Genomic DNA, 27,394 nt, shown 5'->3' with positions numbered 1-27,394 from the left:
CTCAATAGTGGTTATTATTGGTGGGAATTTTCTGGACTGAAAATATTTGTATGTCAGTCCTCACGCTACTTGGTATTGTTATGCTGAAGAGTTGATTTATTGCAGCGAGACTAAGTATCTTTTCAGCGGATACATTTTGCATTTTTTCTCCTACAAATGAAAAGTTAAATTTGTTAAGTGAATTCAACCCTGCTCAGTTTAATACACTAGAGAGATTTGCCACTACAGCCTGACTTGTTGACGTACACCCAGGCTAACTATAGCTAGACTCCAGCTAGAATTAGCCCGGGTGTATGCAAGGTTAGCTAACTTTAGCTGCTAGAGTTAGCTAACTTTAGCTGGAGTTTGCTGAGTCATTTTGCTGCATTTAATAGTTTTTATCTGTGCTACTATAAAGTGCTGCAGGGATGACGTATTTTTGTAGGCCAACCAGGAAGTTAGCATCGCCCTGGTTCCCTCAACAAAGGGAATGTCAACAGTTTCCTCAGACGAATTATACAATTACGAAGAATTATAATTTTTTACTAAAATTACAATATATTAACTTATTATTTACCGAATAATTAACTTCCATGGCCTCCGCCATTTCTGATATATGTTACAAATCATTTCTTCCCGTCTGAAACACATGAACACGCCTCCCAGCCGCAGAAAAATGTAATTATGTATTGTGAATTCGCCGTAACAGAAACAGAAGTAGAGAAGAGTTATTAAGTCAGCAAACCGACTCAGCAGTTATTGAGCAATATATCTATTTAAAGTTTGCTAACATTAGCCACCATGAGCGACTGGTCATACCAGACCAAATACAGCAAAACCCCTGGGTGTAATGAATTGAGCAATGTTATTTTATTACTTCTTAATTCAGCTTTTCATTTGTAAGAGGAAGAATGTGTTTTTTAATCTTCTGAAAGTTACACTGTCTTGCTTTAAAGCAGCTGACTCCAGCAGATCTTGGGGAAATTAAGTGTTTCATTATCTGTTATTCACCACTTGTGGCCACAGTGGACGCTGTCCAGCAAAAGTTATAAGGCTCGCTTTGAATGCTCCCTGAACAGTACACGCTGTTTGTTAGTGTTGTTCAGTCAGTCATGTTGTAGTGGATGTCTTAGTTTGAAATGTTTGGAGTGAAAGTCTCCATTAGTAGTCTGAAGTTCAAGCAGCGGATTTTGTAATAGTTGTTGCTTTGTTATTTAAATGTACCTGAAATCCAGCAAGTGTCCACATAAAGCTCTCAAAAAAAAGGAAACGCATCCAGTCTGACCGGCCAATGATGTCTCTCACCATGACAGCCCCAGGGAGCGAGGAGACGGTCATATTTCGGCGTGAGCGTAGCACGTTTCGTCGGCAGGCTGTGCGACGGCGACACAACGCAGGGAGTAACCCCACCCCACCCGCCTCTCTCATTGGATCTCCTCTCAGGTACGCCGTGCATGGAGCAGGGAATCCTTTCTGTCGTTGTGTTGCCTGGTGTGAGCATGTTACCAGGTGGCGCTCTCTCCTCCTGTCCCACATCAACACCAGTCTGCTGCAGTGCATGGCATCAAGCAAGACGTCATCTATCATTGGATGGGTGTCTCCACTCTGCATGTGATGTCTTTCGTCCTCCTTTTCTCAAGACTCTTTTCCATCCTGTTATCATATGATCTAACAATCTTTTTAAATTCCACATACTGAGCATGGATCAAGGAATGGAGTCCTCGCAAACTCAAAGACACAATACCACATGGTCTGACTGTTAAACTATACTTGGCTGACATACCGCCTCCTCTCAGAACTGCGCATGATTCGCTCAATAATACACATAGACGTGCCGCTGTATCACATTGCTTTGACCTTATGGGCAAACATTCTAAGGAGAGAGATAAAGATGGTATCGATCACTTTTTTTAAGGTTTAAGTCTGTCCCCACAGGAAAACACTGTTTTTGTTGTTTTTAATTGTGAGACCCTCGCTGCTCATTAATAGATTTTAACAGCCCAGCTTTTAACACCTTTTAGGGCTGGCGATATGGCCAACCTTAGAGTAGTAAATGTCAAATTGGGTGTGTCTCCAGTGCCCTTATCAGTCCCTTTTGGCTTTATGTGGGATCTAACCTTGAAAACCTGAGTCCTCTTTGGCCAGAGTTGTATTTTAATCCTTGCTGTCCAGCATGACAGTGACCTGACACGATTGACTACTGCCCTGCAGAGCACTTCAAATGAGCTGTCAGGCCTGAGGTTGTAGCCTGATTAGAGAGACCACGTCGTAACTGGAAGGTCACAGGTTCTTTCATTGCAACAGCTTGTGTGTCCCTTCCTGTCAAATCAGCAAAGCGTAAAACCCCTCAGAGATATATCTCAAATAACAGACTCTATTACTGTATTTAAAGAGGCAATTTAACCACTGTTAGCATTACAAACATAGAAGACATAAAGCTGAATGTTTATGATCTACTGGTCTTATGCTGTGGATATACATCAGCTCCTGGGGTCTGTCTCCAGTTTCGATGCGCAACTGCCAAAAGCTATTCACCTCCAGCCAAGACTCTCTATTTTCCTGCATCTATCTAGCAAGGTCACATTTCTAAATGCTGAGCCTAGAAAAATGTTAAGCAAGGAACACAAGCGTGCTATCCTGCCAGAGGTCAATAAACTTGCAAAATCGTTCCCTCTTCCATTGATCCCTCCATCCTCCCCTGTCCCCTCACTCCAAACACTTTTTTGACTTTCTTAGTGGTGCACCAGTCACTGTATGATTAACTAAAGGAACAGTGTGTAACATTTCGGGGGATCTATTAGCAGAAATGGAATGTAATACTCAGAACTATGTTTTCATTAGTGTATAATCACCTGAAACTATGAATGGTTGTGGTTTCGTTAGATATGAAGGAGCCCTTCATATCTACATAGGGAGCTGGTAATCTTCACGGAGTCTGCCGTGTTGCTCCTCCATGATTTTACAGTAGCCCAGAACGGACAAACCAAACACTGGCTCTAGAGAGAGCCTTATGTGTTTTTACGTTACTTGAAGGCCACCGTAGTTCTCCGACACGCTTATGAAACTGCGGTATTGTGTGCCGCAGAGTGCAAAACCGCGATAGCGCCAGCCGCCGTCTGACTTCTGTTGCTCCTAAAGTAGTGTTGTTATGGTAAGGATGGGGTCCGAGGTGATTGGCGTTACCATGGTTTTGCACTCGGCGGCTCACGTTACCGCAGTCTTGGAAAGGGAGGAGTGAGCGGAGGGGTACTCAGCTGGTTGCAATCTGCAACCACACCATTAGATGCGGCCAAATCCTACACACTGTACCTTTTTAAAATATTATAAATTTAAGTAATCATAAAATTAAGTCACCTACCAGTGGTGTAGTTACTGAGAATTATCTCCATCTCCAGCTTTTTAGCTTTTAGAAGTCTTAGAAAACAGGATTTACACTCAATTTCACAAAACACGTCCATAGCTGGTACCATTATGGAGGTCCACCTGCAGTGTGCATGTAAATGTGAAACATGAAAAAGAAATATATGTTTAAAGAATGTGTTATTGGTAAATTTTAGTCTCTCATCTGTAGCCCCTAGCCTCTTCTGCAGATCAATACATTTGTAGTTAATGTCAACATTAACTGTTAAAAGCAACACGTGATGATTGGATACAAAAAAGGTGTAAAGATTATACATTTGTTTTTGGAAATTAGCCATTATGATATGTTGATTTCTTAAGACACCAAACTTAACACCTGTTCAGGGCCATTTTTGCCTCAGAGTTTGGGACCTCCACTATGACACCCAGCATCTGCATCACATCACCCTCTATTGTGAAATGACCTGTGCCCCTCCTCTTCCACACCCTGTGATGATGTTGTATATCAACAGTACCCCTCTGGCCTCCATCACTTCTCATGTCCTCCCCTTCTCCCTTCTCCTCCAACAGTCTTCAGGAGGCTCTCAGCCAGGCCTCCCAGCCTTCTACTTCCCAGGTGAAAAGTCAGCCATCCAGAACCCCGTCCCAGGTGACCGTGCTGAGCGCAAGCGCCTCCCTGCTGGCCAGGAATGGAAGCACACACCTGGAGGGTTCTCAGGACAAGGCCTCAACTGTTGGCGCTACCAGCTTGCAGGATGACTTCGGTAGGGAGCGCACGAAGAGAGACGAGATGTTAAGATGGAGGAGTTTCTCACGGAGTTGGATTTGTAGTTTGTGGGGACGTGGATCCATATGATGATTTTGTTTGGCTGTATTGTCCTGGTTTGCTTTGGTTAGAAAGTTGCTTCAGTGGCTTTGATGGTTTGAAGAGAGCTGATCACGGATATGACTGTTGCAGTCAATCATAGCAGAGCACAATTATCCACGGTCGGTGGGTTGACGCAATCGGTCAAAGCCGAGCGCAATTATCCATGCTCCATTTACCACTGTCTGTGATATTGTCTGTAGCCAATACTTGACCTCACTGGGATGCGACCCCCACTGCTGACAGCCGAGTGATACAGATTGCTGTTGATGCCTTTACATAAACATGTGTCACTGATATCCTTATCACGTCAATGATTGTAAAAGAAGAGAGGTTTTGTAAGAGCTGTTGCGTCCTTCCTCTGAACCGATGGTAAATGGATTACTGCTGCGACTCATAATTTGACCCGGAGCAGATGGCTATTATGAGAAACTTGGTGGTCTGAGTGTCTGTGGCTTGTAATCTCAGAGCATTAATAATTCTTCTCTAACTGCTGCATATGATTTCACTACTTTGACTTTATCTGAGTTTATATGCAACCCTGATGACAGACATTGGTTTACCAAACACGGTTGTGTAAGGTATCTTAAGAAAATATGTAGTTCTGATGATTTATTGAGGGAAACTTAGGTCATGTCCTTATCAGATGTCCTTGAGTAAATATGTTTTCATCCTGAAGTACACTTCAAAGCTCTAAGGAATTCCTGAAAGGTCATCTTCAGTTGCATCCCTGCGTAACGAAAATACAAATATGCATTCCTTTTTTTCATTGGCAAACAGGAGGGAATGGGTGTTTTGACACTATGGATGCATTTTTACGGCCCGAGAACAGACGGCATCGGGCAGCGAAGGCCCTATTGAAACTGTAGGAATTATTGTTATCACTTTTATTCTTGTCATAATTTCTAGGTTCACGCTGGACAATACTTTTGGGTCATACTTACTCTGCAACATGTTTTCCCTTCCTTCTTTATCTCATTCTTCCCAGCATTTTTAACAACCAAACTATTAAAACCACGAACCTCGAGTAGTCAAGCACATCTCTGGTAAACACAAGATTTAAAGTGGTGCTTTAGTGCGATTCTTTGTGTAGCAAGTTTTTACCAACTAATCGAAACGACACATACAGAGTTGGGATTGCAGTTGAGGTTTCATTAACCTGAGCGGGAGCAGCGTTACCATGGCAACTTTTTAATATTCCTCCTGGAGTGTTAGGAATAATGCATTATTTTAGGAATCTATTTAAGATGTGTCTTGCAAAACCCAGCAGCACATTAGTTTGGAAATGAAAAAATAACATTGTAAGAGAAGTCAACCAGGCAAAGGTTGTTAAATTGTGTCTGTGAGCCTTTCTGTCAAGTCTTTGTGACGTACTATAGTTGTTGAGCTTCATGGCTTCTACATTTCTATCCTGCTGTTATACCTCATCACAGGATAAATTGCAATAAAGCTCCACTGAAGCAGCAGAAGTACAACGGGAGCAACGTGACTGCTGTTGAAGGAAATGACAGACTTCTTTATGGCCTCTTTGGGAGGAGACACATTCACTCAATGATCCCATTAGCTCAGATGAACACAGTAATATTACCAAAGTCATCTAATTCCCTGCATGTAAACAGTGCAGTTTAATGAAATTATTCCCACAGACACAGTCACTCTGCTTGTGATTTCTGTGGACTGACGTTGCTTCTCTCTCTTGTTTTTTTCCCCAGGAAAGCTCACGCCCTCGTTGTATGAGGCCGGCGGGTGTGACATGTCGCTGGTCAATTTTGAACCTGCAACCAGACGAGCCTCCAATAACGTATGGTTAGTGTCAAACTGATGACTCATCTAATTTGTTTAGTGGGATCTCAGATGATGACCTTGTTTCCTCTCACAATGTAGCTCTCTGTCTAACGTCTATATTGTTCTTGACTGGGAACGGATAATTTAATCACTACTTGATGTGATTTTGTGTTGAGATAGTGTCCAGTTGCTAGACAGCTAAGCATGATATCTGGTCTGCTACACATCGCTGTTGCAGAAGCAGTTAATGCATATACTGTAGTAGAGGACAGTAGTATTGCCAGGGGGTTGTATATGCTGTCTGCTTAGTTAGTTAGCCAAATATTTGTTTACATTTATTGACTTAGTTTGAACAACAACTTGAACAGGTCACCATTTTTCACATTTTTCACCATTTTCTGAGAGTTTATATATCCAGTGATTTATCAATGAATCGAGAAAATAATCAGAGTAATCAATAATGAAACATCTAAACATCTTGTGTCGTTGCAGATGACACTCTGCTGTATTAATACATTTAGTGATCCATGCTGCTTTAAAGGTGCTATTGATAACATTCAGCCACTAGATGTCGCATTCTCCTTCCCTCCTTCCATTGCATTTACTTCACAACAAGTCGTTGCCAGGCTCTTACCGTCAATCTCAGCTGTTTATCCATTTTTTCCACACTAACTGGAGATACAGAGATACCACGTGATACCAACATTGTTTTACTATTGGCTCCCAAGCCTTGCCAAATGTTAGATATCTTCCACAGAGATAAACAAAACATTCATTTTGGACCCGGCAATTTAAAAAAAATTATTAATTCACCATCATAATATATATTTATATATATTTATATATATTTATATATATATATATATATATATATATATTTATATATATATTTATATATATATATATATTTATATATATATTTATATATATATATATATATTTATATATATATATATATTTATATATATATATATATATTTATATATATATATATATATTTATATATATATATATATATTTATATATTTATATATATATATATATATTTATATATATATATATATATATATATATTTATATATATATATATATTTGTTATTCGGCACCTTTCTAAAAGCTCTGTAGATGTAGTATATTCTTTGTAAAAATATTTGTCTACATAAAAATGTTATCAATAAGACCTTTAACTCCTAGATTTGGAGACCATAGTTCATACTTAAATGATGCTTGGTCGACATGTTTTTAAATCTGCTCTATATATAAACTGATTACTTGAGTTGATCTAAATGTGCACCAAAAATCTTTTTCTTCTTTCATCATATTGTGTCCAGTAATCTACCTGATCTTTGTCTTCAGTTCTTTGTGCAGTCACTTCTCGGTGTGTGTCATGGCTGTAGCTTTTTCTTTTTTTTTTAAAAACCTTACCGTACAGTACAAAAGCAAAACAAAATAGCCTATTGGCTATTTAGTTTGAGGTCACCAGGAAATGAATCGTGATTTAATACAGTAAGTGCAGCAGATGCTTTTCTGTCATCAGTGTGCTCATTTTATCTAATGCCCTGCAGGGACACCGACTCCCACCTCTCCAGTTCTACCTCAGTTCGCTTCTACCCTCATGACCTGGTGAGTACCCAACCAGTGAGCTATTATAAGTCTGTGTGTGTGTGTGTGTTTATGTGAGAGAGCTAGACTCGCTGAGAGCAACAGAATACTGAAACACTGGACATAAAGAGACAAAAACAAAAAAAAATGTCTCCTCTGCGTGACTGTTTTGCATATTTCTGCATATTATTTTTAGCATTCACGATTGTCAGTTTGAACAGTTTTCTTGCTGTGTTGGCTGTTGCTCTACTCTCCATCCCTTTTCTTGCCCTTGCATGTTGCCTCAGACCAAAGACAAATCATATTACACACATTTTAAAATCACTACACTGGCTACCAGTTGGCTCCTAAACTGATTTTGAAAATATTTTATTGGATTTCAAAAACCCTTTACAGCCTGGCGCCTACATACTTATGTGATGTGCTTGTTCTATATGAGCAGGAAAGGTGTCTCTGATCATCTGTTGCTGGCTTTTTAACCATTTCTGCAACCAGAATCCAGATGGCTGGGAGTGGGTGGGGTGGTGGTGGTACACTCTTTATTTTGTGTAACAGCCAGAATCAAACACTCTCAGTGGTATTTAGAGAAAACATTTCACTCTAATACTTTTTGTATTTATCCACTCTTAACTGCATATCTTGATCTTTTTATACATCTGTCTACTGTTCTTATTCAAAACCACATTTGTGAAATACAGGGCTGTCAAATTGATAATAACACGTTAACGCAAATTCGTTTTAATGCCACAAATTTCTTTAAAGCAGTAATGCAACTTGCGATTTTTAGGTTGTAGCGGGTGTAGTGAAGATACTGGTATCATATGAAACTAGAAAACCCAATGAATCCATTGGTACCAACCATGTCATACTAGCTTGACGAGAAGGAGGCTAAATAACTTGCACTAAATTTTGGCGAGGAAAAACTGTCATGGCCATTTTCAAAGGGCTCCCTTGACCTCTGACATCAAGATGTGTGAATGAAAATGGGTTCTATGGGTACCCACGAGTCTCCCCTTTACAGACATGCCAACTTAATGATAATCACATGCAGTTTGGGGCAAGTCATAGTCAAGTCAGCACACTGACACACTGACAGCTGTTGTTGCCTGTTGGGCTGCAGTTTGCCATGTTATGATTGGAGCATATTGTTTTATGCTAAATGCAGTACCTGTGAGGGTTTCTGGACAATATGTGTCATTGTTTTGTGTTGTTAATTGATTTCCAGTAATAAATATATACATACATTTGCATAAAGCAGAATATTTGTCTACTCCAATGTTGATAAGAATATTAAAGACTTGACAAATCTCCCTTTAAGGAACATGTTGAACAGTAAAAAAGATGTGTGATTAATTTGTGATTAATCGCAATTAACTATGGACAATCATGCGATTAATCGTGATATTTAAATATTTTAATTGATTAACAACCCTAGTAAAATACTTAAAGTTTTATCAAAATGCAGCATGAATAGGTTTGACTGACCGTGAGACAGATCTCCCTCCCTCAGATCCGTCTGAACCGTCTGCTGACGATGGACCCGGAGCTGCTGGAGCAGCAGGACGGAGATCTGAGCCCGGAGCTCCAGGACGCACCGCTGGGACCAGAGGACCCTGCAGCCGCTTCTGCCGCCGGCAAAGCCAGGCAGTACTACCGCTTGTGGCTTCTGCCCTTCCTGTGGGTCGACCTGCACTTTGACCGGCTCACCCTGCTGGCACTATTTGACAGGTAAGAAAAGCCCAAACAGGCCTCGTCATCAGTTTTAGCTAAATTTTTACTAAGCAGAAGGCAGCTTAATGCTTAGGTTCCCCCGAGGGACACAGGGAGAGACTAAAACTGAGATACTATAACTACCAAAAATTCCTATACTTGCTAATTGTAATTAAAAATGTATCAGATAACATACATCACTACTTTGACCTAAATTTCCTTTTCTCTTGGACATAATCAGCAAGTTATGTCATCTTGTTTTATCATACCAGACTCTTCTCTGCTGGAACCCCAATTTATCATTTATAATAATAACACAGGTGTATCTACAGATTAAGATTCTACCCAGCACAGCGTTAACCGTTTATTTAATTAGGTCAGTCCCACTGAAATTAAGGACAGTCCAAGATGGCTGCGGCACAGTTTCTGACTGATACAGAGCAGAGAAACAGAAGTCTGAGACAGCGGCGTACCCCTAGAGCAACCAATTCCGTACAGATTATCCAACCATAAACATTAAACTCACAATCAAATGTCACATTTCTCTGCAGGCTGTTCAATGTAGAGATGAATTGGATAATGTAAGCTTTTATATCCACCTCTGTCTAAGCTTTAAAAACTGGAAATGAATCAACAGAAATCACTCTTGGGGTTGTACAGACCTTCTTTATGGGAATTTTGAACATTATCTGTATGAGTTTGAAACGGTATCACATAATTTAGCTTGTAAATAATTTGAGATGGTGTGACTATGAATGTTTTCAATGTATAGTATACAGTATATAGTTTTAGTTTGACGATGCCACAATACAACTAATAGGTTTTCCTCTCTACCCATCTGCTGTGAAGTACATCCCTTTTTACTGTTGGGCTACGTGCAGCTACATATGCTTGTATGCAGCTTTAAAGGGATAGTTCAGCTGTTTTGAAGTTGGTTTGTATGACGTACTTATTCATAGTCAGTGTATTACCTACAGTGGGTGGCGGTCAGCATGCCCCCAGTTTGGAGAAGCAGACATGAGTTACCAACACGGAAGCAAAGCAATGTACTGCTGTGGACAGCAAAACGTATTTTAGCCACCTAAATGAAAGGCTCATAAAAAAACAAAAATCAATGTCGGTTTAAGTGTACGCTATATTTACAATATTTTCACCGGTCTACTTTGCTGTCCGTCAGCTACACAGTCTATGATTTTGACGGGAAACTGAAGCTGTAATAGCACAAACAAACTAACTGATCGAGGCAGCGGTAGACCAGCAGCCCCTGTGCTCTGCGAGGTAAAACTACAGTTTTTTCAATGAAGTCTGGTGGCTTTGGTGAAGGTATAGATAACAGCTTCAGGTCCATGTCAGAAAGGGCTGTCTCATGGCGAAGTTAACCGGCGAAAATATTCTAAATATAGCGTACACTTAAACTAATATTGTTTTTTTAAGGTGGCTAAAATATGTTTTGCTCCTGCCCCCGTCTACAGCAGTACATTGCTTTGCTTCCGTGCAGTACTCTGCTTCTCCAAACTGGGGGCGTATCTACTGTAGATACACTGACTATGGATAAGTACCTCATACAACCCCACTTCAAAACACCCAAACTATCTCATTAACTCTACTCAGTTGCCTTGAGGGTGTTAAATGCTGGATACCTCCAGGCTTTCTGCAGCTAAACAAGGACAAGACCTTCTTTGAATGTAAATGTTAACTACCATGTCGTTAGGTCTACTGCAAAATTAAAATCATTCCACTTGTTAAGGGATTTGGAGACCATGCTTTTATCTCCTCTTGTCTTGATTACTGTAATTGTCTTTATGTGGGAGTCAGTCAGTCAGTCAGCCTCGGCTCGCCTGCAGCTCATTCACAATGCAGCTGCGAGGCTGAAAGAGTCGACCATGTCTACCAGTGAAACATAGATTTCAAAGAATCTTTTATTTGATTTTAAAGCACTGAATGGATTGGAGCTAGTTTATATCTCAGACCACTTCAGTCCTTATATTTGCTTCTAGCCCCTCCAAATTACTGACCAATCACTCCATGCTACCAGTTAAAATCCAAGGGGCAATTGAGTCTTATATTCAAGAACTGTTGAATGCACTCGCAGGCTGACTTTTCTCCATTGCTTTACAGGAACCGTGAGGTTTTAGAGAACGTGCTGGCCGTGCTGCTGGCCGTCCTGGTGGCCTTCCTGGGCTCAGTGCTGCTGGTCCACGGCTTCTTCACTGACATCTGGGTCTTTCAGTTCTGCCTCGTCATTGCAAGTTGCCAGTATTCCTTACTGAAGGTGAATACTAGAGTTAACAGCACAACATTGTTAGACTTGACCTGAAAAATCAAAGCAGAGAAGAACAATTGATGCTAAAAAAATTATCGAATGCTTTACTTACTCTGAACTATTTGTAATAATGTTTGCTCGAGGTATGACAAGATATTAAATGTAAAATAGTCAGCATTATTAGAGTATTTATCAGTGTCTTTCTTCATTGACAGAGTGTTCAACCAGACTCCTCTTCCCCTAGACATGTAAGTCATTATAACTCATAAATCATTTTTCATGTCAAACTTTTGGGGCCATTAATGTGTCCACTGTTTTGGGGAGTTTTGGGCTAAAAGTTGATGCTAAGGTTTGGGTCAGGAGTGCAAAATTTAAAATAAAATGGCACTTAGAAAACAGAAAATGAAATGGTCTTTACACTTTAACGTTAGACTGTTAGACTGTTAGACTGTTAGACTGTTAGACTGTTAGACTGTTAGACTGTGGGGTAGACAAATAGAGAATCAATTTCCTTTCATCTGTAATATGACCTGCAGTTATTATTCAGTATTTCTTTCTGTTTCTGTTGTGGTTCTTGAAAATGATGTTTCTTTTCCCCTGTGAGGCTGCATGTTCCTCCCTCCCTTGCGTCAGTAGCCTGCTCTGAAACGGCGTCTTTTATTAATGCAGCTCCTACTCAGCTGCAGGCACGAGCTTTAAATAGCTGGCCAGAGTTTAGACCACAGCTCGCTCTCTCACTCTTTGTCTGTAGCTCCCTTTCTCTCCCTCTCTTTCCTCCTCGTCCCCCTTTTCCTTTTCCTTCACCTCATCTCACCTCGTGGATTTCTTCTCTCCTTCCCTTTTCACGACATCGTTGACACATTTTGAGCAAACCTGGTCTATTTAATCTGATTGTTGGTGCGTAAACGCCCTTCGGTTAAAAAGCAGGACAACTCATAACCTCTTGGGTTGAAACCTGCACACTGCAGACGAGCATTCTCCCTCTCTTGTGAAACCTCACGCTTGATGCTATTTCGGTTTCTACCTGTGTCACTGTCCCCGGGGCTCATATGACACTGATAGCACTAATTGAATTCTTACTTGTTAGAGTGATTATTTTATTTGAGTTTTGCAGCGAGTGTTATTTGTTGTGTGCTTTTACCCACAGTGTATCACGAGGGCACACATTTTAAGTATTTTCAGGCATGGTTTCTTATTAAAAAGGCTGCGTGTTCTGAATACTGAGCAGTACTGGACCATAATGGGAAAGCCCAGCTCCTGTAATGAACCATTTCTATCGTCATACCCTTGTCCCTGCAGGGCCATAATCGTATCATAGCGTACAGCCGGCCTGTCTACTTCTGCCTGTGCTGTGGCCTCATTTGGCTGCTCCACTACGGCAGTCTGAGGACCACTTCTTCCCGCTTCACCCTGTACGGAGTCGCACTCACCAGCTCCCTGGTCCTCGCCTCTGCCAGGGACCTTGTCATTGGTTAGTACACACACACACACACAACCCTGTGGCATTTACACACAGTGATCATCAACATCCCTCATTAGTAGGGCATTTGCTGAACAGAAAAAAAACATGCCAAAACAATAAAATAACAAAAATGATTAGGACAATACAAATAAGTTCAAAGTGACAGGGAACAGAAAGATTACTTAAAGCTGGGGTAGACCGTTTTTATGGGGAATCATTGGGCAAAAATTCCATAATAACCTTTCAGCATATTGTAATTCAAGTGTTCTGAGAGATAACTACACTTCTGCACTTCTGACAGGAGACTCTGGCCAATCACAGGTCAGAGAGAGAGCATTCCTATTGGCTGTTCTAGAAATGCAAATGCTTGTGCACGGCTCCCTCAGTGAAAGCCTGATTCAGCTAATCATGTTTATGTAGCTAGCCTTGAACAGTGTGGCATCTCCCCAAGTTTGCAAAGTAAAAGGACGATAGTTCTCATAGGATTGCTGCTATATAACAGCACCGGGATCACAGTCACAATCGGGATGATGTTTGAAATGAATGACTTGTACTCGTACAGGTTACTGTATGGGAGAAGCCCCTCCCACCATGCTCGTCTGGTGGGAGGGGCTCAGGACAGAGAGGGGAGAGTTGCAGGATACATTTTCCAGAAAACTGCCTACCCCAGCTTTAACGCAGAAATGCAACTTTATAAAAACGACTTGGGATTGCGGGCAGAGTCTTAGGTTTTGGAACATATTGGAACAAACGCTCACAAATGTATGCTAGAGGTAGACTATGAAATGCCTTAAAAGTATAAAACCTTAAAATCAATTCTAAAATCAACAGACAATGCAAAATGGCTAAACTGGTGGCTATGTGATCTTTGTTATTTGTTCTTGTTAAGAGTCTGGCTGCAGATTTCTGTTTAAGTAGAAGACATGAGTGAGTTTTGCCGCTCAAGGTGAACAGAAAGTTACAATAATCAATTCTGGAAAAGATTAATAACTTTGTCCAAGTCAAAGAATGATAGAAATGATCTAATTTTTAATACAATACAAAGTAGCTGTAGTACTTTATTACCATGATCATCAATCATCATGATTATAATCAAAGATAACCCCACATTTCTGGCACTGTAGGCCTAATGGAGGGTACCAGTTCATTACATTTATCATAGTTTAAACATCGTTTAAACTATGGAGATTTGTTGTCCCATATTTTCAGTGAAAGGTGGAAATGACTCTGAAAACACACAGAAATGATATATGAGAGGATCCACTGTGGCATTTTAATTGTTTCCCCAACACTACAAATAATTTAGATGCATCCAGATTAGAAGCGCATTCACCAAAATGATGGGAAAATGCAATATTTATATAGTCCACAATCTCTCTACTAAAAGCAATATTTATTTGTTTAGAGAGTATTAAAACCAGCTTTCATCAAACAACAATCAACATTAATTGCTGCAGTTTCCCTGGAGATATGCCACTGTGCACCAATATGAACCAGTAATAATCTGTAGCTCACAGTCACAGATGCAGAACAATAAACCACTCATTGTAATCTGTGTTATCTAAAAACTGATGTCTGGGTTAACTATATGATTTTAAGATGTATACATTAATCAGAGTTTAATTCTTGTGTGTCTCCCTGCAGTCTTCACTCTGTGTTTTCCCATCATCTTCTTCGTTGGGCTGTTGCCACAAGTCAACACATTCGTCATGTACATCTTTGAGCAGCTGGACATCCATGTGTTCGGGGGCAATGGTGAGTCACTGGTAGATGACTTTGACCTCTACAGAATGAGACACTCACACACTCCTTCCCTTATATATTATGATATGGCAGGCTTCATAAGAGGCCAAAGTGCTGATTTGCATTCTGCCGGCCTGGTGCCTGTCGGGTTGAGTGGTCTGATTGCTGACACCCTTCTCTGTGCTCTCCGCAGCCTCCACCAGCCTTCTGTCAGCGCTGTACAGCATCCTGCGCAGCATCGTCACCGTCGCTCTGCTTTATGGCTTCTGCTACGGAGCTCTGAAGGTGAGAGCAAAGCCAGCTGAGCATCTGAATCTAATATCTAGATGCAATATAATCAGCTCGATAGCATCTAACTGTAATCAAAAAGGAATCTGAGGACATAAATCCAGTTTGAATGTACTTTAAAACTATGTCCTCTACAGCTAGTAAAAAGTACTGTGTTTTAACCACCACTTTTTTTCATTAACTAACTTTGCTTGCTGTTTCCAACAATGTATTTCTAAACACATTGCACAGCTCTTCATCATCTTAAACCTGCGGTATCTGCTAACCAGCAATATCTGAATTTATTCAAATTCCTGTATTGTGGATGTAAACTAAAGCTCAGCAATTCAAACTGTAATATATTAAAGGGGATATATCAGTGCTTGTGCACATACATTTATGTAATATTCATAACTATGTTTTCATTAGTATATAATCACCTGAAACTAAGAATCACTGTGTTTTCGTTAGCTTAGAATGAGCCCTTCATATTTACATAGGGAGCGGGTCCTCTTCACGGAGTCCGCCATGTTGCGCCGCCATGTTTCTACAGTCGCCCAGAACAGACAAACCAAACACTGGCTCTAGAGAGAGACTTTCATGTTTTTACATTTCCTGAAGGCCACTATAGTTCTCCGACGTGCTTGTGAAACTGTGGTAACATGAGTCGCAGAGTGCAAAACCGTGGTACCGCCAGCTGCCGTCTGACTTCCGTTGCTCCTAAAGTGGTGTTATTATGGTATGGATGGCCTCTGAGCGAGGCGAAAGGGATGAGTGAGCAGAGGGGTACTCATTCAGTTGCAATCTGCAACCACACCACTAGATGTCGCCAAATCCTACACACTGTACCTTTTTAAAGAGACAGGCGATGAAGAGCGTTTCAGACAGAGGGTGAATACAGATATATTCAGACAGACAGGATCAGGAAAATAAATTGTTTTTTGAACATTAAAGCATGTAAACCAGGCCAAACCTGACAATGGAAACCTTCCACATATCTTAACACATCAGCATGATGAACTCCTACCTCCATTGTAGTTGGTAGAAAAATAGAACATTTGAGTATTGAATATATTTAAAACCTTGTCTTTCATTGTTGTCTTAGGAGACCTGGGAGCCTCACCACATCCCCGTGTTATTCTCTGTGTTCTGCGGCCTCTTGGTGGCAGTGTCTTACCACCTGAGCCGGCAAAGCGGCGACCCGTCTGTCCTCATGTAAGTTCACTGTCTCGCACAGCAAACCTCAATAGTCATTTATAGTATTTGTGGTATCTGAGCTGTGGTTTCTCAGAGGAATAAATATCAAAGTGACGCATTTGCATTAGTGTGTGTAAAAATATGTGGCACTGATGATCATGTGTGGTGAACTCATCCATCTGGCACAACACATCATCAAAAATAGTTTCCATTAACCGCTTGACCCACATCTGCTAGAAAGAAATCCATATTAGTGAATAATCTGTGACTTTTCCACTCATACATATACTGTGGATTATCTCCAACTGGGATTTTCTAAGCATTTCAAAAATGCTCAGTTCAAATAGCTCGAAACTGCTTCACACAATGGCAGTAGTGTTAACAGTGAGTGATTATACATCCCCTCTGAGATAGATCACCCTCAGGAGATTCATTGTATGTGAACCAGCTAATATATTTGCTTTTTGCTTCATAGCTCGCTGATACAGTCCAAGATTGTGCCCAATTTAAAAGATAAGAACCCAGAGGACCCTCTGTCAGAAGTACAGGACCCTCTACCTGAGAAGCTCAGGGCCTCAGTGGTGAGTTGACCTTCAGCATTCATCTAATTAAAGCCTGGACGGGGCAGTTGTACTGTAACTAGGACTGTTGTTTGAAAAATATCAGGCATACAATTACATTTGTTAAAGCTGCTATGGTGTTTTAAATGGTGCTTGTTTTTCTTTGTTTCTAACCCCGTCCCCATTGTGTCTTATTGAACGCACAGAATGAGCGTCTGCAATCTGACCTGATTGTCTGTGTGGTCATTGCTGTCCTTTACTTCGCCATCCATGTCAGCACAGTCTTTATTGCACTGCAGGTACAGTAAATATGTTCTTTTTAATGAGAGGCTGATCTCAGTCTTATTTTTTCCTACATATTTTCAGTTATCTTTATGCCTCCGCCCCGGCGGCTATCCATCCGTCCGTCCCAGTCTCGTGAACGTGATATCTCAGGAACGCCTGGAGGGAATTTCTTAGGTTTTGGTGGTCAAACTTTGAGATCACTGTGACCTCACAAAACACGTCTTTGGCCTTGATAAAGTGATGTAGTGATGACATTTTGGGCAGACATGGATGTAAACGGCAACTTGACTTTTTGGCATACAACCGTGAGGCGGTAATTCTAGTTTATTGATGAGTAGGTTGTAACGGTACAGAAAGTCACGGTTCAGTGCGAGTGCGGTACAGCAGAAAAAACTCAAATGCATAAGGATCCGTTTTTTATCATTTATGTTGAACAGACAGTGGTGTAAATGTCAAAGACAGACACAGTCTTCCTGCTGAAGTAACATTTTGTCCACTGGCAGCTCTGAAACGTTCCATATTTTTATTATGAAATTTATCAAACACTTCTGTATTAAACTGAACAGACACTTTCCCAAAATGCATCTCTTTATGCCATGACATCTAAAATACAAAATACTGTACATAGAATAATAAAAAATACAACTTGTGCATTAGGAGGAGGGTTTCAATTAGTTCCACCTTGGCTATATTTAAACATTGAAAGCACCCAACATTTATCATCCCAGTGATCGGCACATCTGGGTGATGCATTAACATGTTCAATGTGTTTCCACTCACATCCCCAACAACGGTGGAGCAACACTGACACACCATCCTCGTCTTATACGCAATCCTCTCTCCGTTGCTGTAGCTGGCCGGGAACTCGCAGACGGGTCTTTCAAACTCAGGTGTTTCATTTGCGCTCACCATAGTGTGACTGACTCGCACGTCAATCCACTTGTTGTGCTAACCTCAGCATATGTTGCTAACGACATACGGATAAAAGTTTCTTGCACTTGTGAACTTTGGGTGCCTCATTACGTGATGAGTCGGTACGAATACAAGAAACTTACTAAAGAAACAAATGAATTACAAATGGTTGCATACTTGTTTTTTTAGGTTGGTCTCAAGCGTTGTGTATAAGTATTAATTCCCACTGTCTCTCTGCTCCTCAGCCTTTCCTCAGTTATGTCCTGTATGCACTGTTGGGGACGGTGGGGTTGCTCACCCACTACCTGCTGCCTCAATTCCGCAAGCAGCTGCCCTGGTACTGCTTCTCCCACCCTCTGCTCAAAACTAAGGAGTACTATCAGTTTGAAGTCAGGGGTAAGTACCGTATGCTGGATGAGATATAGCAACCAAAACAACTCCCAGTATCACGGCAGTGTTTCTAAGTCAGAACCAAAAGTAGTGATGCTAGAAATGTGTGTTTTGTGTGTGTTTCGTCTGTTCAGCCTTGATTGTGAACTTAGAACTTTCTATGCAGTAGATCCTTTTTTTCCTTAGAAATTGATAGCAGACAGTGTTTAGAAAAGTAAATGAAAATACATTAATTTGATATTTAATGTCAGTTGCCAATATCAACAAAGACGATTGTAAACATTAACAACATTTTTCTTTTGTATTTGGATTCTTGTGGATAGTTTGTTCTCTTAACTCTGCTGTAGCTCCATAATGATGTTGACCAGAAATCTTCACCTGTGTCTTTCCTCAGATGCAGCTCATGTGATGTGGTTTGAGAAGCTTCATGTTTGGCTTCTGTTTGTGGAGAAGAACGTTCTCTATCCACTCGTCATCCTCAATGAGCTGAGTGGCAGCGCCAGAGAGCTCGCCAGTCCAAAGAGACTCGACACAGAGTGAGGATTTTCCCTGTTTTACAACATCTTTTAATTGTCTAGTAGCTTACAAATACCAAAAAGCTCATTATTAGTAGTTAATACTTTAAAACATATTTTTATGCTTTTAACTACTTTCATCATGATTTTAGTGTCAACATGTAGAAACTCTACCATGTTTGACTTACTACCACACACTGATGTTATTTCAAATGTCCTCCAGGGTGGGTGCTCTGATGATCACAGTGGCTGGCCTGAAGCTGCTCCGTTCCTCCTACAGCAGTCCCACCTACCAGTACGTCATGATCCTCTTCACCGTCCTCTTCTTCACCTTCGACTACCGCCATCTGTCAGAGACGCTGCTGCTCGACCTCTTCCTCATGTCCATCGTTTTCAGCAAGGTGAGAGAGGAATATATAATGAGTCGCACATCTTGCACTGCTCTGAGACATTATGCATATATTTAATATAATCTTAAATTATTATAATTAAATACAAATGAGTCATACTGCCCAATTATTTTGAGGACAAAGTAAAACAGTATTTTTTATCATTTTATTATAATGTGCTGTTTTTTTTTTACAGATGTGGGAGCTGTTCTACAAACTGCACTTTGTCTACACCTACATCGCCCCCTGGCAGATCACATGGGGCTCAGCGTTCCACGCCTTTGCTCAGCCCTTTGCTGTGCCTCGTATCCTTTCACTGCTGACGTCTATCACAACATATACTGTACACTGACTCACCAGTTTCTTAGGTAGACTGGTTTTGGTGTTTCAGAGAGGCGTTGACTCAAATTCATTGTAATTTTGAGGCCGTAGTTGTTGGTGGTGTGTTGGATTGTTTTTAATGTTGCATTATAGTCCCCCTCATGTATGTTATGTACAGCGAAGCATACATATTTTTCATGTGATCCTTGACCTGAGCCCCTCCAGACTCGGCCATGCTGTTTGTCCAGGCTGTAGTGTCAGCAATCTTCTCCACTCCCCTCAACCCCTTCCTTGGCAGCGCCATCTTCATCACCTCCTACGTCCGTCCCGTCAAGTTCTGGGAGAGAGACTACAAGTAGGGGAAACATTTTTATTCCATGCTCAAATCTAATACTATCTCTGTGAATGTGCTTCTGAAATGTGTGATTTTCTGTCTTCTCTCTTTGCAGCACCAAGAGGGTGGATCACTCCAACACTCGGCTGGCCTCTCAGCTGGACAGAAATCCAGGTGAGGGCATAGTAGTCAATTTTACAAGGTTATTATGGAGGCACAAAGGATCTGATACAACTGTTCTGGGTGTTATGGGTAGCAAGACAGAATTTTATTTGGTAAAATTCAGAGAATCTGTGCTCTTATCCAAGTCATACTTTGTGACGTTAGGCTAAAATAACATGCGTGTTATTACATGAAACTGCTTTAAATCCTCAGTCTATTCCAGTGATGTCAGTGACGAGTTTTACTAATCTGCCTTTCTTCTTTCCCTCTTCAGGCTCTGATGACAACAATCTGAACTCCATCTTCTATGAGCACCTTACCCGCTCGCTGCAGCACAGCCTGTGTGGAGACCTCCTCCTGGGCCGATGGGGCAACTTCAGCACCGGGGACTGCTTCATCCTGGCCTCCGACTACCTGAACGCTCTGGTGCATCTCATCGAGATCGGCAACGGCCTCGTCACCTTTCAGCTCCGAGGGCTGGAGTTCAGAGGTGAGAATGTCCACGTGTGGTACAGACGGAAGAACGCGCTAACAAATGAGTCAGGAGTTGTGATTATATTTATTATTCCTATAAATTAGGAACTTCAAATTTGGTATGAAGGTTGACAGTGTTGTCTAGTTGTGCCTTTTGGGCGTTAGAAGTCCAAGGTGCCCAACATTTTTGAAATGTTGAAAGGAAGGTGAGCTACAGTAATAACAAGCTACTTTGGGTTCAATAGACTAATTCCATTAGTTCCAGTAGGGGTCAAGCAGTGAGCGGGGGTATGTGAGCCATGCTCAGTTTTGCCTTGTTATATTAAATATAATTATTTATTTATTCATTATATTTATTTATTATAATTATTTGCAAACTACTTGAGCTCGGCGTGGATATTGAAGATGGAATGAATGTTGATCATTAACCAGTTCCCGAACATTTCTATTTGTGACAGGAACATTCCTGCATATAAGTCTAGTCGTGCTTTATCTTCCTGTGAAACACACCTGTGCACGCGTTATCAGCATGACTTTTGCCAATAGTATTCTGCAACAGTATGCAACAAACCTGCTGGAACAAAGGCCATGTGACACGCTGTGAACTTTTGACAGAATTGGAGACACTCCTCAGAGCATGACACTCATCTCCTGTCTGTCAGCAACTTTTCAACTGTTACTGTTGGAAATATAATCTATTTTTACAACATCTTTTAGTGTGTCAACATTCATTGGTATTTAAACAGTTTATATATGTGAGATTCAGACGGGTCAGGAAGAAAATTAGATTTTCTCTCAATGTGCCAGTCGTCATAGTTGGGTCTGAAATTAGCACCAGTCACCCCCGCCAAATGCAGGTAAATTGTCAGGTCATCCGCCACTTGTGCGGACAGGGACAACGCAGAAAACACGTTTAATAAGGTTACTGAATGATTGGATGGAGCTACACGCCCACTCGTTACTGTATCAACTTCACTAGCTATCTTACGTGTCAGTTTCGTTTAAAGGAATAGCTCAGTGCGTGGCGAGTGTGGTTGTCGAGCAATTCAAAAAACATTGCGATGGTGAATATGGATAATGTTTCTGTTTCCCAGGCTAAATATTCTCTGTATGAACTGAAATGTATTTACAGTATATTTTTGCATGTAGACGGGCCCATTCATGTAAGCAAATGCGTACAGTATCCTCTCACCCCCGAAAAATAGGGCTTCCCCTGAAGCTTTGGTGTAATTCGAACACTGGAATTGACCACGCATATAATGGTTTTTTTTTGTGTAAATATATCGAACATTGAAAGACAAAAGATCCAGATCAGAGTGGCAGACAAAAAAAAAATACTTGCCTGTGAAAAAAGTTAATTTGAGATCCTTTATACGGTAGTATTCCGTCTACATGAATCTGTTGATATTTCCCGCCGCAGGAACTTACTGCCAGCAGAGGGAAGTGGAGGCCATCACTGAGGGGGTGGAGGAAGATGAGGGCTGCTGTTGTTGCGAGCCGGGCCACCTCCCTCACATCCTGTCCTTTAACGCTGCCTTCGGACAACGCTGGCTGGCCTGGGAGGTGCTGGTCACCAAATACGTGCTGGAGGGCTACAGCATCACGGATAACAGCGCCGCCTCCATGCTGCAGGTGTTCGATCTACGCCGCATCCTCACCACCTACTATGTCAAGGTCAGTGGGATGTAGCTGTTAAAGAGAAGGTGTAGCTTTTATATTATTTATACGTGATCTAATCATCCCGTCCTGGTCTCAGGGGATCATCTACTACGTGATCGCCTCCCCCAAACTGGAAGAGTGGCTGGCTAATGAGACCATGAAAGACGGCCTGCGGGGGTGTGGAGAGAGGAACTACGTGGACCTGGATCCCACCTTCAATCCCAACATCGACGAGGACTACGACCATCGACTCGCAGGCATCTCCAGGGACAGTTTCTGTGGGGTCTACCTGGGCTGGATCCTTTACTGCAACTCTCGAAGGGCCAAGGTAATGCTGGGTTTTTGTTCCCTGAGTGACATTGTGGAACAGGCTGGCACTAAAACAGACAACACTCATTCAACTATTATAGACAGTTTGTCTTAAAGTGGCAATAGACAATAAACAACGTTCCCCCCCCCCCTAGTGTTTCCAAGTGGTATGACTGTTGGCGCCGCTGTCGCAAAGGCAACCGGATTGCTTTCCGTTTTCCTCAGAGCCTAACGTTACTGCTAGCAACAACACAGACACAACACACTGCATTTTGTTTTCCACGGCTTTGTGCCTTAAGCTGAGCCTTCATTTTCCCGGAGGATCGCGTCCCGGTAGCAGACAGAATTGAATAAGGAGAGCGAGGCTTATAGGGAACCAATCTAAACGCAGATGGTGTCATTATTATTTTATAGCGATTACATTGTGCAATTATTTACTTCATAATGATAAGTTAAAGCAGAAAACTTGTCTTTTGCCACTTCAGTATGGGTTGCATGGTTAAGATATGTCAAAATGTAATGTTGCGTATGATTTCTTTGATAAAGTTGTAGGGATTATTTTTGTACATTTTGACAGATCAGAAGTGCTACACAGCAGTATCATTTTAATTAAATGTTCAGGAATGATTGTTACTCCCCTAAGGGGTGCTGTACTTGTCTTAATAAGTGATGAAAGGCAATGGAAATGCCAAGGCCAAGGGTTGAGTTTCCACCCATTATAAAAAAAAAAAAAATTTGTTCCTAATACTGTTAAGATTTGTATGTAAAACTTTGCACTTATTGTGATTTGAGTTTCATGAATCTTCTTGTCTCTGCTTCGTTTGTAGCCGCTGGACACCGAGAAAGACTCGGCTCTGGTGCTGCTCTGCTTCGGCCTGTGTGTGCTGGGGAGGAGAGCTCTGGGAACAGCTGCCCATCATATGTCCAGGTTATTTAGTAATCTTTTATAATGCTTTAAGGGCCGCCAGAGAGTTCACTTATGTAGGCCAGACGATGTAACACAGCAACAGAACAGAACAGCAAGAGTTTTCTGGGACGTTCACGTCTTTGATGTTTCTGCTGTAACTTTTAAAAGTATAAAGAAGCATATTTTATAGATAAGTAAAAAAAAAAGACACATGCATACACATACATATGTTTTCTTTCCTTCCTTCCTTTCTGTCTTTGCTCTGGATAAACATATTTTCAAACCATATGAGTCGTAACAAAACTGAATGTCCTCGATCTCTTCTTTCCATCACAGCAATCTGGAGTCTTTCCTTTACGGACTTCATGCATTATTTAAGGGAGATTTCCGCATCTCTTCAGTGCGAGACGAGTGGATCTTCGCCGACATGGAACTCCTCAGGAAAGTTGTGGTGCCTGGAATACGAATGTCTCTCAAATTACACCAGGTGAGAGGCTGCAGGTGTCATGTTGTCGATACCACGTGACTTTGTTCTTAGGTATAAATTAAGTCTGAAACTAAATATTGTTGTTCTTCTAGGACCACTTCACGTCCCCAGATGAGTACGATGAGCCAGCGGTTCTTTTCGAGGCCATCTCCTCCCACCAGCAGAACCTGGTCATCGCTCACGAGGGCGACCCGGCCTGGAGGAGCGCCGTGCTGTCCAACTCCCCGTCGCTCCTCGCCCTGCGCCACGTCCTCGACGAAGGAACCAACGAGTACAAAATCATTATGCTCAATCGACGATACCTCAGCTTCCGTGTCATCAAGGTGAGAACTGCAACAGATTAAAATGAACTTTGATTCCTTGATCGTTGCTGACACAGTACGTAATGAGATCTTAACCCCTTGTGCTGCAGGTGAATAAAGAATGTGTCCGAGGCCTCTGGGCGGGGCAGCAGCAGGAGTTGGTGTTCCTGAGAAACAGAAACCCGGAGCGCGGGAGCATTCAGAACGCCAAGCAGGCTCTGCGAAACATGATCAATTCCTCTTGTGACCAGCCCATCGGATATCCCATCTACGTATCGCCTCTGACCACCTCCTACTGCAACTCGCATCCGCAGCTCGGACACATCCTGGGAGGCCCCATCAGCATCGGGAACATCCGAAACTTTGTTGTCAGCACCTGGCACAGGTTCGTTGCTCTCTGCAGTTCAGTAGGTTAAGTGTGGTGCTCTTAAAAACACAAACTAGGTCAGTGAGAAGTCCTACTTCGTGATCTGTTTATGTTTTCTTTCTCTGTGTTTTTTTGTCTGATGGATGATACTCAAATGTTCTTTTGTAGGTTACGGAAAGGCTGTGGTGCTGGCTGTAACAGTGGAGGTAATATCGAGGATTCAGATGCAGGGGGGATGTCCTGTGGCAGTGGGAACGGGACGGGTGGCGACTCTCAGCAGAGCTCAGTGTCTCAGGGTGGGAACTCCGGACCTGCACCCTCCCACACGTACCAGCCGCACACTCTGGGTGAGAACTACTGAACCTGGCAACCACTAATATTATGAATGCTATGACAAAATAAAGGAACAATGTGTAATGTTTACTTATTTTAATATTTTAATAAAAGTTTTTGACATAAACTTTGGATGTGTAGTTTGAAAGATGAAGGTATTTAATAGGTAGGGAGGCTCTAATGAAAGACTATTGAGTTGCATTATGGGAAATGTAGGATCCAGCGTTTTTGTAGCTCCCTGAAATCCAGGATATCTCGTCCTCTGCTGCTTCAGTTTTTACCATTTAAAAAGAAAAATAATAGAAAATAATAAAATCTGTCTCATATGTCCCCAAATGTTATGAGATTCCAACACTACATCACCGGAGCGCTCCTTTAATTTCATATGGTCTGACTTCTCCGCCCTGCGTCCAGGCACCAGTCAAAGTTCCCAGTCTGTCCAGTCGGGTTTGGTACGCCACTCTCCCGCTCGAGCCTCCGTCGCCAGCCAGTCATCCTCCTACCGCTACAGCAGCAGCCGCCACTCCTCCCTGCGCACCTCCACCACAGGCCTGGAGCCCTGCCGACGCTCCTCCACCAGCCAGCTGTCTCTGCGCACGCTCCCCACCTCCCTGCAGCTCCGGCTGGGCTCCACCTCCGACCCCGCCGGCCCCTCTGCCTCCCTCTCCAGCCACAGCATCCCTCCCTGCAAACGCCACACGCTGGTGGGCCTCCTGGGCAACGACGGCATGTGCAGCACCGTGACCGATCCCCTCAGCCAGCATCATCATCACCACCATCACCACCACCCGCAGCAACACAACCCCACCGTCTCCACCGTGCGCAGAGATGACATCTCCTACAGAGTGCAGGTTTGTAGATATTATGTAGAAAACAAAAAGAGCACTGGCACAGTTGGCGAGTGAAATATAGCAACAGATTTTCAGTTTCACGCATTCATTTATATCAACAAATAGAAAACTGTACCAGAGAGCTTTTAGTGTTTCTCATCCAGCTGTATTCTGTTCCCTTAGTTCTGTTTAGTATTTAGCTCACTGACCCATAGACCTATCTGATATTACAAGCAGCAATGTTTTACATTTTTTAAGTACATTTATGACAACCTCCAGGATATATATGACTGTTAATGCCATGTATAAACTAATTGGCAAATATTATCATGCTGACACACTAAACTAACACGGTGAACATGTCAGAATGCTGTGACCATTTAGTTCAAGTGCAGCCTCACTGAGCCTTCGGCATGGTTGCAGACTCTTGATCTTTTTATGCATATAATTCAAATAATAGGCCATTTATTGAATTTTAGAGCATGTCATCCTCTGCTTAAAACTCTATAATTACATTAATGCGCTACTAAAATGGTAATTTTTCACAAAAAGGAGGACTTTCACTCTATTCTGCTGGTCTGCGTGTCATTACTTTCTATCCCTCAGTTGAATTTTCCTTGCCTCTTATTACTCCAAGCGGTCAAATAAAGGCATAAAGGAGAGAAAAAACTTTAACCTTAAACTATTATTGTTATCATTATTTTGGTGTAACTGTTAAGTATAGCAAAGTTGTAGCTATCACTATTTCAATAAACTAGTTAGTAGTTTTTAAATGTTTTTTTTTTTTTTTACATGAATACTTATGCAGTTCCTGTTAAAATGCTCCATGAAAACACTATTCTACTGTAAATAGTTTAAATAATTCACAGTTGATTCTCTATGAATGACATGCATGTGCTGGTTACAGTTACTTCCTGTGGCGCTCTGTGGTGCATCTTGGTGGAGTAAGTACTCTTAGTTTGACCAGCAAATCAATGAGTGAGTGGGAGACATTGTCCACGACGACACCTTCTTATCTTGGATATCTCTTTGAGTAACGACCCTCAGTCCTGCTGCGACATAAATGTGATCCTTCTGTGATGTTGCCTTTTACAGTTTAAAGTGTAGATAAATACATCGGGGGGGAGAGAGTGATATGATTTGCAACAAAGATCCCCGTTCAGAATCGAACCAGAGACATTTCGGTCATCCGTTATGAATCTTGACCACAAGCACCAGGCCACCAGGATACCCTTGTTTTAAAAGACATCAATGCTAATGAATGAACTATCTGCACTTGTTTCCACACTGAATTTGAACTTATAAAATATATTTGCATATCAGTCATCTCAAATTCAGAATCCAAAATACGCTGGGAAATTTGGACACACTATATGTAGAGAAATATAAATAATATTAAAAATAAGAATAAGAAATTAAAAATATAAGCCACGTGCAAACATGTGCATCAAACACACACAATATATAACCACAGTCCAAATCAGTAAATACAAAATGCTGAGATCTTTTAAGTATGTTAAATATAAATGCAAGAATAAATAGGAATATTTCTTGAAATGTACAGTATGAATGACAGAGTATTGCACAGTTGAATTATTGTACAATTTACACATGAGAATAATAAG

At 41.6% G+C, this 27,394-nt stretch overlaps 1 protein-coding gene and 1 long non-coding RNA gene across 5 annotated transcripts in view; both read left to right on the top strand.

The window, feature by feature from the left end:
- pcnx1 (pecanex 1) overlaps window positions 1-27,394 on the top strand; it is a 42,889-nt gene that overhangs the window by 13,502 nt on the left and 1,993 nt on the right. The window contains exons 7-34 of one of the 4 annotated variants that reach the window (XM_074659808.1): window positions 1,293-1,422; window positions 3,910-4,103; window positions 5,917-6,010; window positions 7,555-7,612; window positions 9,102-9,319; window positions 11,420-11,573; window positions 11,780-11,812; window positions 12,864-13,035; window positions 14,671-14,781; window positions 14,963-15,054; window positions 16,142-16,251; window positions 16,709-16,814; window positions 17,000-17,092; window positions 18,236-18,386; window positions 18,775-18,916; window positions 19,119-19,296; window positions 19,481-19,589; window positions 19,831-19,960; window positions 20,055-20,113; window positions 20,376-20,591; window positions 21,996-22,249; window positions 22,332-22,562; window positions 23,371-23,471; window positions 23,787-23,937; window positions 24,030-24,260; window positions 24,350-24,624; window positions 24,775-24,953; window positions 25,354-25,790. In XM_074659808.1, the coding sequence (XP_074515909.1) occupies window positions 1,293-1,422; window positions 3,910-4,103; window positions 5,917-6,010; window positions 7,555-7,612; window positions 9,102-9,319; window positions 11,420-11,573; window positions 11,780-11,812; window positions 12,864-13,035; window positions 14,671-14,781; window positions 14,963-15,054; window positions 16,142-16,251; window positions 16,709-16,814; window positions 17,000-17,092; window positions 18,236-18,386; window positions 18,775-18,916; window positions 19,119-19,296; window positions 19,481-19,589; window positions 19,831-19,960; window positions 20,055-20,113; window positions 20,376-20,591; window positions 21,996-22,249; window positions 22,332-22,562; window positions 23,371-23,471; window positions 23,787-23,937; window positions 24,030-24,260; window positions 24,350-24,624; window positions 24,775-24,953; window positions 25,354-25,790 (4,409 nt within the window). Of the gene's footprint in view, window positions 1-1,292; window positions 1,423-3,909; window positions 4,104-5,916; window positions 6,011-7,554; window positions 7,613-9,086; window positions 9,320-11,419; window positions 11,574-11,779; window positions 11,813-12,863; window positions 13,036-14,670; window positions 14,782-14,962; window positions 15,055-16,141; window positions 16,252-16,708; window positions 16,815-16,999; window positions 17,093-18,235; window positions 18,387-18,774; window positions 18,917-19,118; window positions 19,297-19,480; window positions 19,590-19,830; window positions 19,961-20,054; window positions 20,114-20,375; window positions 20,592-21,995; window positions 22,250-22,331; window positions 22,563-23,370; window positions 23,472-23,786; window positions 23,938-24,029; window positions 24,261-24,349; window positions 24,625-24,774; window positions 24,954-25,353; window positions 25,791-27,394 lie in introns of all 4 variants that reach the window. The other 3 variants (XM_074659807.1, XM_074659810.1, XM_074659809.1) reach the window with 3 other exon arrangements.
- Window positions 1,438-3,881, top strand: LOC141782962 (uncharacterized). The gene is made up of 2 exons (XR_012597193.1): window positions 1,438-3,342; window positions 3,390-3,881. It is a non-coding gene; the product is annotated as an uncharacterized LOC141782962 (long non-coding RNA).

This window comes from Sebastes fasciatus, chromosome 15, assembly GCF_043250625.1.
Source record: "Sebastes fasciatus isolate fSebFas1 chromosome 15, fSebFas1.pri, whole genome shotgun sequence".
Classification (NCBI taxonomy): Eukaryota; Metazoa; Chordata; class Actinopteri; order Perciformes; family Sebastidae; genus Sebastes; species Sebastes fasciatus.
The sequence above is the reverse complement of the archived record's forward strand: the minus strand, read 5'-3'. Positions and strand labels throughout refer to the sequence as shown.